Consider the following 18,252-nt stretch of genomic DNA (forward strand, 5'->3'; position numbering starts at 1 on the left):
AACTCAGCCTTAAATGCAGTAGCAGCAACTGGTATCAGGCTGTCATGTATGTATATTTTACACTTCAGTATTCTGGGGAATGGCACTTCACTGGAATTATACTGTATGCATAAAACTTTAGCCTAATTTGCAGGGACTAGCAACAGGCTTTTTAATAACACTCAATTTATTAATGTTAAACGTTTTTTGCTGGCATGTAAAATCGTTTAATTTTCTGAGGTACTGGGTGAAAAAATGTTTTGGGCACTATTTTTTTCCACTTGGCAGTCGTTTTATTTAATTTATGACAGTTTACTGATCTCTCTCACTGTTATGTGTGAGGGGGAGGGCTGGACAATTGTAACAACAGACGCCAGCCTACTAGGTTGGGGCGCTGTCTGGAATTCTCTGAAGGCTCAGGGACAATGGAATCAGGAGGAGAGTCTCCTACCAATAAACATTCTGGAATTGAGAGCAGTTCTCAATGCCCTTCTGGCTTGGCCCCAGTTAACAACTCGGGGGTTCATCAGGTTTCAGTCGGACAACATCACGACTGTAGCTTACATCAACCATCAGGGAGGGACAAGAAGCTCCCTAGCAATGATGGAAGTATCAAAGATAATTCGCTGGGCAGAGTCTCACTCTTGCCACCTGTCAGCAATCCACATCCCGGGAGTGGAGAACTGGGAGGCGGATTTCTTAAGTCGTCAGACTTTTCATCCGGGGGAGTGGGAACTTCATCCGGAGGTCTTTGCCCAAATACTTCGACGTTGGGGCAAACCAGAGATAGATCTCATGGCGTCTCGACAGAACGCCAAGCTTCCTCGTTACGGGTCCAGATCCAGGGATCCGGGAGCGGTTCTGATAGATGCTTTGACAGCACCTTGGACCTTCGGGATGGCTTATGTGTTTCCACCCTTCCCGATGCTTCCTCGATTGATTGCCAGAATCAAACAGGAGAGAGCATCAGTGATTCTAATAACGCCTGCATGGCCACTCAGGACTTGGTATGCAGATCTAGTGGACATGTCATCCTGTCCACCTTGGTCGCTACCTCTGAAACAGGACCTTCTGATCCAGGGTCCCTTCAAACATCAAAATCTAATTTCTCTGAAGCTGACTGCTTGGAAATTGAACGCTTGATTTTATCAAAACGTGGTTTTTCTGAGTCAGTTATTGATACCTTAATACAGGCTAGGAAGCCTGTTACCAGAAAGATTTACCATAAGATATGGCGCAAATACTTATATTGGTGCGAATCCAAGAGTTACTCATGGAGTAAGGTTAGGATTCCGAGGATATTGTCTTTTCTACAAGAAGGTTTAGAAAAGGGTTTATCCGCTAGTTCCTTAAAGGGACAGATTTCAGCTCTGTCCATTCTTTTACACAAACGTCTGTCAGAAGTTCCGGACGTTCAAGCTTTTTGTCAGGCTTTAGCTAGGATCAAGCCTGTGTTTAAAACTGTTGCTCCACCATGGAGTTTGAACTTAGTTCTTAATGTTTTACAGGGGGTTCCGTTTGAACCCCTTCATTCCATTGATATCAAGTTGTTATCTTGGAAAGTTCTGTTTTTAATGGCAATTTCCTCGGCTCGAAGAGTCTCTGAGTTATCTGCCTTACATTGTGATTCTCCTTATCTGATTTTTCATTCTGACAAGGTAGTTCTGCGTACTAAACCTGGGTTCCTACCTAAGGTGGTCACTAACAGGAATATCAATCAAGAGATTGTGGTTACATCTTTGTGTCCTAATCCTTCTTCGAAAAAGGAACGTCTGCTACACAATCTAGATGTAGTCCGTGCCCTGAAATTTTATCTACAGGCAACTAAGGATTTTCGACAAACGTCTTCCCTGTTTGTCGTTTATTCTGGTCAGAGGAGAGGTCAAAAAGCTTCGGCTACCTCTCTCTCCTTTTGGCTTCGTAGCATAATACGGTTAGCCTATGAGACTGCTGGACAGCAGCCTCCTGAAAGAATTACAGCACATTCTACTAGAGCTGTGGCTTCCACTTGGGCCTTTAAGAATGAGGCTTCTGTTGAACAGATTTGCAAGGCTGCAACTTGGTCTTCTCTTCATACTTTTTCCAAATTTTACAAATTTGACACTTTTGCTTCTTCGGAGGCTGTTTTTGGGCGAAAGGTTCTTCAGGCAGTGGTTCCTTCCGTATAAAGAGCCTGCCTGTCCCTCCCGTCATCCGTGTACTTTAGCTTTGGTATTGGTATCCCATAAGTAATGGATGATCCGTGGACTGGATACACTTAACAAGAGAAAACATAATTTATGCTTACCTGATAAATTTATTTCTCTTGTAGTGTATCCAGTCCACGGCCCGCCCTGTCACTTTAAGGCAGGTAATTTTTCCATTAAACTACAGTCACCACTGTACCCTATGGTTTTCCTTTCTCTGCATGTTTTCAGTCGAATGACTGGTAATAGCAGTTAGGGGAGGAGCTATATAGCAGCTCTGCTGGGTGAATCCTCTTGCACTTCCTGTTGGGGAGGAGTTAATATCCCATAAGTAATGGATGATCCGTGGACTGGATACACTACAAGAGAAATAAATTTATCAGGTAAGCATAAATTATGTTTTTTAGACCTACATAATTTTGCGACACAGTAATTAATTCAGTTGTACTAGCAAAAAGGAGGTTAAACTAACTTGTTTTAAGAGATACGGACACATACATAAATGATATAATAATGAAATTTGCAAGTAACAGTATGTATGTGCAAGAATTAAAAAAAAGTTTAACACCAATAGCTACTTACTATTTTAATGGGATGTATGAGGTTGATGGGATGAACACAATTTCTGAATATTTGGTGGAATATTAGATAAAGACACTCACATTTCATCATCAAGCATTTTTAAGTTTCCACTTCCTATCCTTATATCAAGAGCAGGAGCAGCAATGCACTACTGGGAGGTAGTTGCAAAAACCCCCCACTGACTTCTGACTTCAGCTCAGCGTTTAAGCTGTTGCCCTCAGAGCTCGGTTAGTCCGATTGACTACTGACCACGCTGCAAACACACTGCTGTCCCACTCAATGACTACACATGCAGTCACGAGCCAATTAAGCAGACTACACGTGCAGTCAGGAGCCAATGTGCCGCCAAAGCCGTCAATGGGAATAGTTTCCGTTCCCACTGACCTGCTCCAATTGGTTAAGATGATCTGTGACCCACAAGGTATCAATCATGTGTCAACCATGTGATATGCGTAGCAGGCAGGTGAAAGTCAGAAACCAAAAAAATAAATACATTTAAAAAAATTTGTGCTGAAGCAGGGACACACCTACACACTGCTGCCGACACACTAGTGTGTCCCGACACACAGTTTGGAAAGCACTGCCCTAGGGGCTACTAATCCCCAAAACAGCGGAGCTCTGGGGCACATGGTTGCTGGAGCGACCAGGGGTAAAGTTAGCGGGTGTCCTGCTGTCCTGTGGCCGACCGGGAGTTCCAGGAGCACGGACAGCCTGAGAGGGGTTAGGCGGGTGTCCGTGGTGAGGCGGCCGACCGGGAGTTCCAGGGGCCTGGCCAGCCTAGGAGGGTTTTCCTGGTCAAACACCAGCTTTTCACAAGACAAGCAAACCAAAGCTTCCAGGGATTGTGGTTGCTCTGAGGAGCCCAAAACCACTGAGAAACAACAGGGTTGAGGTTGTAGGGTGGTGGTGGAGGGTAGCCTTAGCTGTCTGGTATCTGTGACAGTAATATTATCATGTTTCTTTCTCTATTTATTACTTTGTGTTCCTTCTATTGTACTAAGTTCTGGTGGATTGTGGGAGAATCCTTTTTTTTTTTTTTTTTTTTAAACTGTTTCACAATTCTATTAAAGTAATGGTAAAGTCTCCCCTTTTTAAAACCAGACCCGGACTGTTAGTGATTATTTTTGATGGCGTTTAATTAATCAGATATAATGAAGATGCGCTATAACTTACTTTTTAATATAGATATGAAATTCAAATACTCTGCATTCTTCCCCCTACTTCAAAAGTAAATTTTTCTGTAAGCTGTTTGAAATGTTGTCCAATCAGCACTCTCCCCATATGGCACTTTTGTTGTAGCTAAAGCCCTGATTGGAGAACAATTCAAACCGTTAGCTCATAGGAAAATTGACTTTTGAGGTCAATTAGAAAGTAAGATATACTATCCCTTTAAGATTGCACTTTTGACAAAGAAGCAGCATTTCAATCTCTATATATAGAAAAATTATCATTTTGTGAGTTCTGTTTCATTTTTCAACAGCAACTCCCTAGGTATTATTAACTGGGAATATGTTTAGGACAACACACTTATAGGATAATCATTAGCGCTTTCTTTAAATAGCATACTATTCTCAGAAAACACTTTAAAATTAGCATTTTAGTGGATTTTGTGGATTCAGTCTTAGAAATGACATCAATCATACAGCAATCTATCACTGCCATCCTGACCCTTTGTGAATTGTGTCTTTATTTTTTATGCAACACGTACGCCTAGATTACGAGTTTTGTCGGTAATGGTGTGCGTTGCTAACAAGCAGTTTATGCTCACCTACAGACAGCGCTGGTATTGCGGGTTTTTACAAACCCGGCGTTAGCCGCAGAAAAGTGAGCGGAGAGCAAATTCTGCTCCACATCTCACTGTAATACCAGCGCTACTTACGTTAGCGGTGAGCTGGCTAAACATGCTCATGCACAATTTCCCCATAGGAATCAATGGGGGAGAGCCGGCTGAAAAAAAAACCTAACACCTGTAAAAAAGCAGCTTTCAGCTCCTAACACAGCTCCATTGATTCCTATGGGGAAATAAAAGTCATGTCTACACCTAACACCCTAACATGAACCCCGAGTCTAAACACCCCTAGTATTACACTTATTAACCCCTAATCTGCCGCCCCTGACATCGCCGATACCTACATTATATTATTAACCCCTAATATGCCGCTCCGGACACCGCCACCACCTACATTATAGTTATGAACCCCTAATCTGTTGCCCCAACATCGCCAACACCTACATTTTATTTATTAACCCCTAATCTGCCGCTCCCAATGTCGCCGCCACCTACCTACACTTATTAACCCCTAATCTGCCGCCCCCAACTCCGCCACTATATTAAAATTCTTAACCCCTAAGTCTAACCCTAACCCACCCTAACTTAAATATAATTTAAATAAATCTAAATAAAATTACTACAATTAACTAAATAATTCCTATTTAAAACTAAATACTGTACTTACCTATAAAATAAACCCTAAGATAGCTACAAAATAACTAATAGTTACATTGTATCTAGTTTAGGATTTATTTTAATTTTACAGGCAACTTTGTATTTATTTTAACTAGGTAGAATAGTTATTAAATAGTTATTAGCTATTTAATAGCTAACTATTTAAATTAAAAACAAATTTACCTGTAAAATTAAACCTAACCTAAGTTACAATTACACCTAACACTACACTATAATTAAATTAATTCCCTAAATTATCTACAATTTAATACAATTATCTAAAGTACGAAACCTCCCCGACTAAATTACAGAAAATAATAAAATTACAAGTTTTTTTAAATTAAATACACCTAATCTAATCCCCCTAATAAAATAAAAAAGCCCCCCAAAATAATAAAAAGCCCTACCCTATACTAAATTACAAATAGCCCTTAAAAGGGCCTTTTGCGAGGCATTGCCCCAAAGTAATCAGCTCTTTTACCTGTAAAAAAAAAGTACAATACCCCCCCCAACATTAAAACCCACCACCCACACACCCAACCCTACTCTAAAACCCACCCAATCCCCCCTTAATAAAACCTAACACTAACCCCTTGAAGATCACCCTACCTTGAGAAGTCTTCACCCAACCGGGCCGAAGTCCTCAACGAAGCCGGGCGAAGTGGTCCTCCAGACGGGCAGAAGTCTTCATCCAAGCCGGGAAGAAGAGGTCCTCCAGACGGGCAGAAGTCTTCATCCAGACGGCATCTTCTATCTTCATCCGGCGCGGAGCGGGTCCATCTTCAAGACATCCAACACGGAGCATCCTTCCTGGCCGACGACTACCTGACGAATGAAGGTTCCTTTAAGTGACGTCATCCAAGATGGAGTCCCTTCAATTCCGATTGGCTGATAGAATTCTATCAGCCAATTGGAATTAATCAGCCAATCGGAATTGAAGGGACGCCATCTTGGATGACATCACTTAAAGGAACCTTCATTTGTCAGGTAGTCGTCGGCCAGGAAGGATGCTTCGCATTGGATGTCTTGAAGCTGGACCCGCTCCGCGCCGGATGAATGAAGACTTCTGCCCGTCTGGAGGACCTCTTCTTCCCGGCTTGGATAAAGACTTCTGCCCGTCTGGAGGACCACTTCGCACAGCTTCGTTGAGGACTTCGGCCCGGTTGGGTGAAGAATTCTCATGGTAGGGTGGTCTTCAAGGGGTTAGTGTTAGGTTTTATTAAGGGGGAATTGGGTGGGTTTTAGAGTAGGGTTGGGTGTGTGCGGGTGGTGGGTTTTAATGTTGGGGGGGTATTTTACTTTTTTTTTACAGGTAAAAGAGCTGATTACTTTGGGGCAATGCCCCGCAAAAGGACCTTTTAAGGGCTATTTGTAATTTAGTATAGGGTAGGACTTTTTATTATTTTGGTGGGCTTTTTTATTTTATTAGGGGGATTAGATTAGGTGTAATTAGTTTGAAAAAACTTGTAATTATTTTATTATTTTCTGTAATTTAGTGTCCCCCCCCCCCCGTACTTTAGATAAATGTATTTAATTGTATTTAGTTGTAGTTAATTTAGGGAATTAATTTAATTGTAGTGTTAGGTGTAATTGTAACTTAGGTTAGGTTTTATTTTACAGGTAAATTAGTCTTTATTTTAACTAGGTAGCTATTAAATAGTTAATAACTAGTTAATAACTATTGTACCTAGTTAAAATAAATACAAAGTTGCCTGTAAAATAAAAATAAATCCTAAGATAGCTACAATGTAACTATTAGTTATATTGTAGCTATCTTAGAGTTTATTTTATAGGTAAGTATTTAGTTTTAAATAGGAATAATTTAGTTAATTGTAGTAATTTTATTTAGATTTATTTAAATTATATTTAAGTTAGAGGGTGTTAGGGTTAGGGTTAGACTTAGGTTTAGGGGTTAATAAATTTAATATAGTGGGGGGTGACGGGGGCGGCAGATTAGGGGTTAATAAATGTAGGTAGATGTCGGCGATGTTAGGGACCGCAGATTAGGGGTTAATAAAATGTAGGTAGATGTCAGCAATGTTAGGGACGGCAGATTAGGGGTTAATAAAATGTAACTGTTTGCGAGGCGGGAGTGCGGCGGTTTAGGGGTTAATATATTTATTATAGTGGCGGCGATGCCCGGTTCAGCAGATTAGGGGTTAAAATATTTATTATAGTGTTTGCGATGTGGGGGGGCCTCGGTTTAGGGGTTAATAGGTAGTTTATGGGTGTTAGTGTACTTTTTATCACTTTATTTAAGAGTTTTATACTACAGCGTTAGACCATAAAACTCTTAACTACTGACTTTAAAATGCGGTACCAGTCTTGACAGAAGAGGGTCTACCGCTCACTTTTTGGAAGACTCGTAATACTGGCGCTATGCAAGTCCCATTGAAAAAATAGGATACGCAATTGACGTAAGTGGATTTGCGGTATTTTTGAGTCTGGCCAAAAAAGTGAGCGGTACACCTGTACCTGCAAGACTCGTAATACCAGCGGGCTATAAAAAGCAGCGTTGGGACCTCTCAACGCTGCTTTTTAAGGCTAACGCAAGACTCGTAATCTAGCCGACTGTTTGGTTATGAATACAATTGTTTGGATTTTTATACACTTTTTTTTTTCTTTCTCCTTAGTAAAGTCTATGGGGACCAGGCTAGATATTTTGAGTCAGAAAAAGTGCCAAGGATTAAACACAGGAAACTGGGAACAGTGTCAATGGTAAACAATGGAAGTGATCAGCACGGGTCACAGGTTAGTTGACATTTTGGTTTATATCTGTTTCTTTAATATATTGTCTCACTTATTGGTTTAATACATTGACTTAAACAATTGCTGTACTTTATTTAAACTGTAAAGTTGCTAAGTGAGAGAAATATTTAGCACTGTAATTATTGCATATAGTGTATCTGGTAAGGGTTGTCTATAAATAATTCCATAAATTGATGATTCTTTTCATGTAGCATCTAATATATATTTTTTTCGTTATTATTTATATATTTAACTCATTCTCATAAGCACATTATTAAGATATTGAATAAAATTCAGATGTTTACATTATCTATTTTTTTTAAGTTTCTTATCACCACAGCAGAAAACCTTGATTATCTAGATGGGGTCCATACAGTGTTTGGTGAAGTTACTGAAGGAATGGATGTGGTGAAGAAAATTAATGAGACATTTGTCGACAAGGATTTTGTTCCTTACCAAGATATTAGGTGAGATGAATTTCTGTTGTACATTTGTGTTCACTATTGTTTTGCTCTAAAATGTTGACAGAAGCTATGTATCAATTAAAGGAACATGAAAGTCAAAAATAAACTTTCATGATGCAGATAGAGTACAATCAAACATTACATTTTCTAATAAAATGATGCTTGATTATCCCCTATGATTAGATCAGTATTTATAATGAAAGGAATTCCCCTGATGATGATCTGTGGCCTCTCTTGGACCACCCAGAATCTCAATCAGATAATACTGGGGAACATTAAGGGAAGAAAACAAATAGGGCCATTCTTAGACCCAGTATACATTGACAAAATGAGACCACTTGGGTCTCACATTATAAATTAGTGATTAATTGGCGTGACAAAAAAACTATATATAAAAAAAAATAGCTTAAAGGGACAGTAAAGTCATAATTAGACATTCATGATTTAGATAGAGAATACAATTTTAAACAACTTTCCAATTTACTTCTATTATTTAATTTGCTTCCTTCTCTTATCTTTTGCTGAAAGGTTTATCTATGAAAGCTCAGAAGCAGCAAATAACCTAGGTTCTAGCTGCTGATTGGTGGCTGCATATATATACCTATTGTTATTGGCTCACCCATCTGTTCAGTTAGAACCCAGTAGTGCATTGCTGCTCCTTCAACTAATAATACCAAGAGAATGAAACAAATTTGATAATAGAAGTAAACTGGAAAGTTGTTTAAAATTGTATGTTATACCTAAATCATAAAAAAAAAAATGGGTTTCATATCCCTTTTACTATGACAAAATAATAGATAAACCTTAAACAATATAAGATAGATAATGCCTTTACTACCCATTCCACAGCTTTGCATAACCAACATTGTTATATTAATGTATTTTATAACTTTTAAAGGGATACTGAACCCAAATTGTTTGTTTCATTAATCAGATAGAGCATGCAATTTTAAGCAACTTTCTAATTTACTCCTATTATCAATTTTTCTTCATTCTCTTGCTATCTTTATTTAAAAAGCAAAAAATGTAAGTTTAGAAGCCGGCCCATTTTTGGTTCACAACCTGGGTTGTCCTTGCTGACTGGACAGCACCAATAAACCAGTGCTGTCCAGGGTCTGAACTAAAAATTGTCTGGCTCCTTAGCTTAGATGCCTTCTTTTTCAAATAAAGATAGCAAGAGAATGAAGAACAATTGATAATAGGAGTCAATTAGAAAGTTACTTAAAATTGCATGCACCATCTGAATCGTGAAAGAAAAAATTGTGTTTAGTGTCCCTTTTAAACATCTGCCTGTTTTTAAGCTCCTACAGGCCGTCTCTTATATCAGTGCCTTTTTTTTAAAGCTTTTTACAGCCAGACAGTGCTAGTTCATGTGCACCATATAGATAACATTGCGCTCACTCCCGTGGAGTTATGCAGGAACCAGCACTAATTGGCTAAAATGCAAGTTTGTAAAAAGCACTTAGATAAGGGGCAGTCTCAATGCATCTAAGCAGAGGCTTAGATACAAGGTAATCATAGAGGTAAACCGTATATTAATATAACAGTGTTGGTTATGCAAAGTTAGGGATAGGTAAGAAAGACATCTTTCTTTTTTTAAACAATAAAAATTTTCAAGTAGACTGTCCTTTTAACATAAAGGGAAGAATTTAATCATGTTAGCATAATGAGGGAACCCTCTGGTACCATGTATCTAAATATAGCTACTAAATGCTTTTGAATTTTCAGAACGGGGGTATAACCATCTAAAATTACAGATGGCAGTATCTCTTTATAAATAAACTTGTGGTTTGCCTATTCCGTCTGAACCAATAAAGTGATTTTATTTGCTAGATCTAGTAGTCTGAGTTAGAGATACGTAAGCTGATAAAATCAAACTAATTTATGTTATGATAAGGGCGATATACGGAAGGTGGTATAATCTCTATCTATATTGATATGAGTTAAGTAATTACACATACAATTGTCATTGACACATTACCCAAACAACTGTAACATCAATAATACAATTGACTAACATTATATAAGAGCAATCCAGGCATATCCAGAACTAAATAAAAATAATAATAAGGAACCAAAATATGTATATGTACCTTTTAAATCACTATACAAGCAACAAGGCTCATAAGATTACATGAAAAGCTACAAAATTTGCACCAGAATCACTGGATCATACTTGAGAAAATATTGTGAGTCAACATTGATTTTTTGTGAAGTTAAGAAACAAGCATGTTGTAAAATACAGTTTAATAACGTTAATCAACTACCCTGGCTTGCATATGCAGCAAGCCCCTTAGCTGCTCAGTCATTCTGTACAGATCAAACCACACCCCTGTCCTCACCAAGCAACATTGGATCCTCGGGGGACCTTCATGGAACTTGCTAAGCACATTTGAAAACTCTGTGCTCGACTGCAGTCTCTTCATAGTTGATGAAATGAATATGACATCTGCCGTGTAGTGTTCTATGCTTGTTGTGAGTACCATCCTCATTTTGACTGCCCTGAGACCCTCTCGCTGCTGGGCAGCATATATGTCCACCAGGATTGTAGAAGAGGCACCAAACTGATGTCTCATTGGTGTTCTGGAGGGCATAAATAAAAAGAGAGAAGCGCTCAACCTGGAAACGAACAATAGCATAATAGCTTGTTCTATGGCTAGTTACCACCCAAGAAGCAGCCTCTTTTTGCTCAACATGTGCCTTTCACAGAGAAGAACTTTCCTGAAGCATATCAGTCTGATCCTGACTTCACAGTACAGTCCAGCCGCGAAATACCAGGCAATCCTTCTCTGAACGAGAGAAACAGCAAAACCCCAGACGTACGTTTCGGCCTATTGTGGGCCTCGTCAGTGAGGTGCAGCCATATCCCTCTAGGCACACTGAGCAACGGGTCCACGTCTGGATTCCCGCATCACACTTAGGGAGACTTAGGGAGGGCATGTTGTTAATGGTCTTCCCTTCAAGCTCCGCTTGGGTCTTTGATAGAAGGTAGGCTTGTTTGTGAGATCTCCCCTGCCTCCCAACCACACCTCCTGATTACTTTTACCACCAACGGTAGAAAAATCTGATCTAGTAGAGAATCCTTTGTCACAGCTGTCAGAGACAAACTGGTAATGATAAACCATATTGAAATAGCCCTTACTTTGCTCCCCCGTTGCTGTTTGTGCCATCTTCTTTACATCTGGTGAGGAAGGGGAATTCTTGTACCACCAGAAAGCCTTGGTTTAAGCAAGTATATCTCTTCTGTAAGGTTGACTGATTAAAGGGACAAGAAACCCCAAAATTTTCTTTCACGCTATTTTAAATTTCAATTTATTTCTTTTATCTAATTTGCTTTATTCTGTTTTTATCCTTTGTTGAAGGAGCAGAAATGCAATACTGGGAGCTAGCTGAACACACCGGGTGAGCCAATGACAACAGGCATATGTGTGCAACGACAAATTAGCAGCTAACTCCCAGTAGTGCATGTTTGGGTCTTCAACAAAGAATGCAAAGAGATTAAAGTAAATTCAATTATAGAAGTAGTTTGGAACATTGTTTAAAATTGCACGCTCTATTTAAATGATGAAAGAAAAAACTGGGTTTCATTCCCCTTTAAGATAAATATATAGCAAGTGTTGAGTGTGATGATGGCAATTCAACAGAGACAGGGGTTAAGCTTGAAGTAAACACAAATGCTGCACTAGTTTGAGATTCACCTTGAGATGATTCCAGCGTTCAACTTCTCACTCTGATGAGAGTTCAAACCAAACAATAAATAACTCTTTACAAGCAGAAAACCTTCAGCAAACAAGATTGAGATATTTTTGAGCTGGATGTTAAGATAGAACATAGATTTGTCTAGTATTGTAAACTCTTCATGATTGCCAGAATGTTTTAGCAGCTTACATAATAGCTGCTTCTGAGAGCCCCCCCTAATAATTAGTTTTTAATTATGTACCATGAGGCTGTCTATTCATGGCTGTAATATTTAATTGTTTTGGTAAATTAATTCTGTTAATCCATTGACAATGTCACACACTTTCATAGGTTTCTGTAAAGTTATTTTGGGCGTTTTTGTCTGTCTAGAAAATATAACAGATACCTGGTTTTGCAGTTCTTAAAACGGTGACTTTGTCTACAGAGATAACATGACTCTTCTTCATAGCAAACATGGTATAAAATAAACTTGCCGAATTGAGAAAAAGACCTTAAAAGGACATTATACACTAGATTTTTCTTTGCATAAATGTTTTGTAGATTATCCATTTATATAGCCTATACAGCTTGCTTTTTTTAATGTATAGTTTTGCTTATTTCTAAATAACATTGTGCTGATTTTCAGACTCCTAACCAAGCCCCAAAGTTTTAGAATACTGATGTATACCTACTCCAGCTTGCTCCTGTTTATGCACAGTTTTATATATGCACACTTTCTGAGGCACCTACTGATCATGTGTGAGAGTTCACTGTGTATATGAGTCTATGATTGGCTGATGGCTGTCACATGATACAGGAGGCCAGGAGATTTTGAAATTTGTTAGAAAAAAAATAATCTGTTGCTTATTTACAATACAGAGTAAGTACTATTGCATTGTCATTTTGTTATGCACTTTTTGTGCAATTCTGCGGTATGTAATGGTCCTTCAAATGTTTGTAGGTATTTGGTTGTGACCCTTTGGGATTATTATTATTATTATGAATAATAATAATGGTATTTGCAAAAATATTTATAGTATTGTATATATTTTGTGTTTCAGTCTGTGCTATAATTAACTAATTTGTGTCTCTTTATAGGATAAACCATTCTGTTATCTTAGATGATCCTTTTGATGACCCCCCAGGACTACCCATTCCAGATCGTTCCCCAGAGCCCACCAAAGAGCAGCTTGATGTATGCATTTTCTTACTTTACCTGCATGCTTCATATTTCTGAATTCTCCTGGTACGAATTTCAGGCAAAATCACAATGAGAAGCCTGAGACTATCCAAGCAAAAGCCAGATTGCTTAAAAAAACCCTGGCCAGACCCCATCCTCTCACACCTGGTTCAGGCCACTATTTTATAGCTGTTGGGGTATTCAACCTTTTGCTCTCTAGGGTATATTTGGCATACTTTTTTTAATCCATTGTAATATGCCTGTGACATAACAATGACTCTATTAACATAATACACTATTAAAAAGAATGTGTGTCCGTAAAACAATGTAAAGGTGAGAGTTTATGCCTAAACTAATTTTCCATAAAATGTTTTTTCACCCTCCCTCCTAATTTGGTGTGAAGAGCTGTAACACCCCAAGGATTCTGGATTCCATGGCTGAGAATCAAGTGTTAGCTAATATTTGTGGAAGAGTAAACATTTTTTTTTCCCAGTACAATCATTCAATAGCACTAATGAATATATGTAATTCTGTATTTTTAGAGTGGTAGAATTGGTGCGGATGAAGAGATTGTTGAAGCTAAAGGGAAAACTGCTGAAGAAGTTGAGGAAATGCTTGCTGACAAAGAAGCCAAGACTCAAGCTGTTCTTTTGGAAATGGTAAAGTAACCTAGAACTAATGAAAAAACATTTTCACCAATATGCTTTAGTTGTCACAATTATGTCCATAGACTTAATAACAAATGGTGCTTTTCAGTGTTGATTGACCTTTTGATAACTTTTGTATTTTCCAATTTTAGTAGAACATTTTTTTTAGTGACATGTTTAGGGACATAGAAAAGATTACATTTCTTTGTATTGAATTGTGTGTGCCAAGTAAAGTGACACTTATGTATAAGCAAACACTGTATTTGCTACGTAAATATTGAACTCGTATCTTTAGAGTTGTCTACCAATAAAGTTGTAAAGTTGTTGTTTTAGGATACATTTCTTTGTTTAGTATGCTGCTAGGATACCCAATGCTGAAAGATTAGTATCTTACAGGATATGTCATGATCTTTCATGCTTTAAAAGTAGACTTATTATTCCATACTACTACACTTGGAAACTGAACTTATCCAGGAATCATTAACCACCTCCTAAAAGTTTTTTTCATAATTCCTTAAAAAAAAAAAAGCCCACAGCTAAAAAATTTAGCCGTGCGGTAAATCCGGCTCCCATGGACGCCAAGCCGGATTTACCGCATGGCTATTGGCTAAGAGGTGAAAACGTCACCTCTTAGCAGCTAAAAACGGCGATCGATTGAAACAAATAAAGGAGCTTTCTACATGAAGTATCTTATACTTCATGAATGAAAGTCCCCTTTATTTGTTTCAATAGTCAATCCTAGTGTTTGTAAAACGCTAGGATTGACTTTCACTTTAAGTGTGTTTATTGTAAATCAACTGAAGTCCTTTCTTCAGCTCATTTATGTGGCTCATGTTTAGATTTGTTATTACATGCTGATCAATCTAATGTTTCTCAGGGTTATAATGCACCTACTGTCGGTTCATTACAGAAAGATACTGATGGATTACCTCCACCTTTGAAATTTTTTATTGCTTCTGCAATAATAATAGTAATACTAATAGTAACGAGTGTCCTGATACTGGGGATTCTGTGGCATCTTTAGATGGTGAGGTTTTCTCTGGGAGTGAGGATCCCTCATCTGATGTTGAGCCTGATAATTCCTCTTTTCTTTTTAAGTTTAACATATTTGTTTTCTCTTTTAAAAGACAGTATATAAGTCTGTTTCTATTCTCCTTACAAATAAAGAAATTATTTGGGTCTAATTTAGATTCTATTATTTCTACTATTACTGGGGGTAAGGGAGGTTTTCTTCCTCAGGACAAGAAATCAAAGGGAAAATTCAAAGCTCCTAATCGGTTTTGTTCCTTTGGTCAGAACAAGGAACAGAAAACTGACTCCTTTCAGAAGCAAGGTAACTCTGGTTCTGTGTGGAGGCCTAATGCCAGTAGGAATAAGTCCAAACAGGGGAATGTCTTCCCCAGCCTCCAAATCTGCATGAAGGTGCGCCCCCCGATACAGGTGTTCTGATAGATGGTAGATTAAAGGTATTTCAGGAGGCTTGGTTTTAACCTGTCCCAGATCCATGGGTTCAGAATATTCTTTCTCAGGGATATTGGATTTGATTCAGAACAAGGCCTCCCAGAGTTTTTTTCTGTCCAATGTTCCAAGGAATCCTGTAAAAGCTCAAGCTTTTCTTCAATCTGTCTCAGATCTGGTAAGAATGGGAGTGATTGTACCAGTTTCTTTACAGGATCAGGGAATGGGATTTTCAAATCTCTTAATCGTTCCAAAGACGAAAGGTACTTTCAGACTAGTTTTAGATCTAAAGACTCTAAAAAAGTGTTTATCAGTTTCTATTCTGAAAGAAGAAACCCTATCAGGACTATTCTGCATTTTGTTCTGCAAGGTCAGTTTATGTCCACAATAGATTTAAAGAATGCTTACCTTCATATTCCTATACACCCAGAACATCATCAGTTTCTTAAGTTTGCTTTTTTGGAAAAGCATTTTCAGTTTGTTGCTCTTCTTCTATTTGGTCTAGCTGCAGCTCCAAGAATATTTACCAAGATTCTGGGTGCCCTTTTTCTGTGATCAGAGCTCAGGGTATTGCAGTGTTTCTTTAGCTGTACGATATCTTGGTTCAGGCTCAGTCTTTTCCTTTTGCAGAATCTCACACCAAACAACTGTTGTTGTGTCTTTAAAGACATGGTTGGAGGATCAATTTACCAAAGAGTTCGGTGATTCCTCAGACAAGGATATCTTTCCTTGGTTTCCAGATAGATTGTGTTCATGACTTTTTTTTCTTACAGAACAGAGAAGAATGAAATTGGTCTCAACCTGTCTGAATCTTCAGTCTGTTACATTCCCTACAGTGTATGGAGGTTTTAGGTCTCATGTTTGCAGCTTCAGATGCAATACCATTTGCTTGGTTTCACATGAGGCCTCTCCAGCTTTGTATGCTGCGTCAATGGTGCAGGGACTATTCTCGGCTATCTCAAAGGGTATTCTTAGATTCCAGTACAAGTCAGTCTCTTACTTGGTGGCTGAATCATCAACTTATTATTCAGCTGGCTTCTTTTGCTTGTCCTACCTGGTCTGTGATCACCACAGATGCAAGTCTTTCAGGTTGGGGTGCAGTTTGGGGGCTTCTGACAGCACAGGGGGTCTGGGATCCTCGGGAGGCAAGGCTTCCAATTAATGTTCTAGAACTCCATGCTATTCTCAGGGCTCTTCAAGATTGGCCTCTATTGAAAAGGGAATCTTTTCTTCCTTTCCAGTCAAACAATATTACTGCAATAGGTTATGTCAATCATCAGGGGGGAACTCTCAGTTCCCTGGCTATGAAGGAAGTGTTTCAAATTCTCTCTTAGGCAGAAGCCAATTCTTGCCTAATTTCTGCAGTTCACATCACAGGAGTGAACAATTGGGAAGCAGACTTTCTCAGTCGTCAGTCTTTCTCAGTCGTCAGTCTTTTAATCCAGGTGAATGAACACATCCTGATGAAAAGACCAATCTGATTGTGGAACTTTGGGGCCTACCAGAGATAGACCTGATGGGCTCTCATTTGAACAACAAACTCCCCAGGTATTTTTCAAGGTTCAGGGATCCACGAGCTGTGGCAGTGGGTGCTCTAGTAGTTCCTTGGTCATTTCAGCCTGCTTATCTGTTTACGCCTCTGGTTCTTTTTCCCAGAGTAATTTCCAAGATAAAGCAAGAGAAGTCATTTGTAATCCTGATTACTCCAGTATGGCCTCGCAGGATTTGGTATGCAGATCTGGTCTAAATGTCCAGTAGTCCTCCTTGACCTCTTCCTCTACGGTCAGACTTTCTGTTTCAAGGTCCTTTCTTCCATTCGTATATAAAAGTCTCTAAATATGATGGCATGGAAATTGAACGCTTGGATCTGAAGCATAGAGGTTTCTCATATTCTGTAATTGAGACTAATTCAGGCTTGTAAGCCTGTGTCTAGGAAGATTTTTTTCACAAGGTTTGGAAGACCTACATTTCTTGGTGTATAGATGATGGTTTGTCCTGGCATTATTTTAGAATTCCTAGGATCCTTCAGTTTTTGCAGAATGGTTTAGGTAAGGCTTTATCTGTCAGTTCCTTGAAAGGATAGATTTCATCTCTTTCAGTTTTGTTTCACAAAAAGATTGCTAGTCTTCCTGATGTTCATTGTTCAGTTCAGGCTTTAGTTTGTATTAAACCTGTTATCAAGCCTATTTCTCCTTCATGGAATCTTAATAGTTTATGCATAGGCTCAAAAGCAGAAGCTTGCAAAATTTGACATTAAACTTCTTTCATGGAAAGTGTTGTTTCTTTTGGCTATTTCTTCTGCTTGAAGAGTTTCTGAATTTTCTGCTCTTTCTTGTGAGTCGCCTTATCTAATTTTTTATCAGGATAAGGCTATTTTGTGGATATATTTTTTGCCTAAATTTGTTTCCTCTGACAAAAATAGCAAAGAGGTTGTTGTTCCTTCTTTGTGTCCTAATCCTAAAAATGCTTCAGAGAGTAACTTGTATTTTCTGGAGGTTTTTAGGTCATTGAAATATTATGTGGATGCAACTAAGGATTTCAGACAGAGTTCTAGTCTGTTTGTTCTTTTTTCTGGTCCTAGGAAAGGTCAGAAAGCCTCTGCTGTTCTTTAGCCTCTTGGTTGAAACTTTTGATCCACAGGGCTTATTTGGAGGCAGGTCAGCCTCTGCCACAGCAGATTACAGCTCATTCTACTAGGTCAGTTGCCACTTCTTGGGCTTTCAAGAATGTGGCTTTAGTTGATCATATTGAAAAGCGGCTACTTGGTCTTCTTTGTATACCTTCACTAAATGTGGGGTTGTGGATTTATTTTCTCAGTGAAAAAAAGATGATTTTTAAATCCCTCCCTTTATGTTATTTACTCGTGGACTGCCACAGCTTATGT

The 18,252-nt window shown here is 38.6% G+C and overlaps 1 protein-coding gene across 1 annotated transcript in view; it reads left to right on the top strand.

Moving 5' to 3' along the window:
* The window catches only part of PPIL4 (peptidylprolyl isomerase like 4), a 160,628-nt gene that overhangs the window by 10,150 nt on the left and 132,226 nt on the right, over nucleotides 1-18,252 (top strand). Inside the window, exons 4-7 of the mRNA XM_053710634.1 lie at nucleotides 7,827-7,944; nucleotides 8,266-8,408; nucleotides 13,182-13,278; nucleotides 13,806-13,922. Of these exons, the coding sequence (XP_053566609.1) occupies nucleotides 7,827-7,944; nucleotides 8,266-8,408; nucleotides 13,182-13,278; nucleotides 13,806-13,922 (475 nt within the window). The remainder of the gene's footprint in view (nucleotides 1-7,826; nucleotides 7,945-8,265; nucleotides 8,409-13,181; nucleotides 13,279-13,805; nucleotides 13,923-18,252) is intronic.

The sequence above is a fragment of the Bombina bombina genome, chromosome 4 (genome assembly GCF_027579735.1).
Source record: "Bombina bombina isolate aBomBom1 chromosome 4, aBomBom1.pri, whole genome shotgun sequence".
NCBI lineage: Eukaryota > Metazoa > Chordata > Amphibia > Anura > Bombinatoridae > Bombina > Bombina bombina.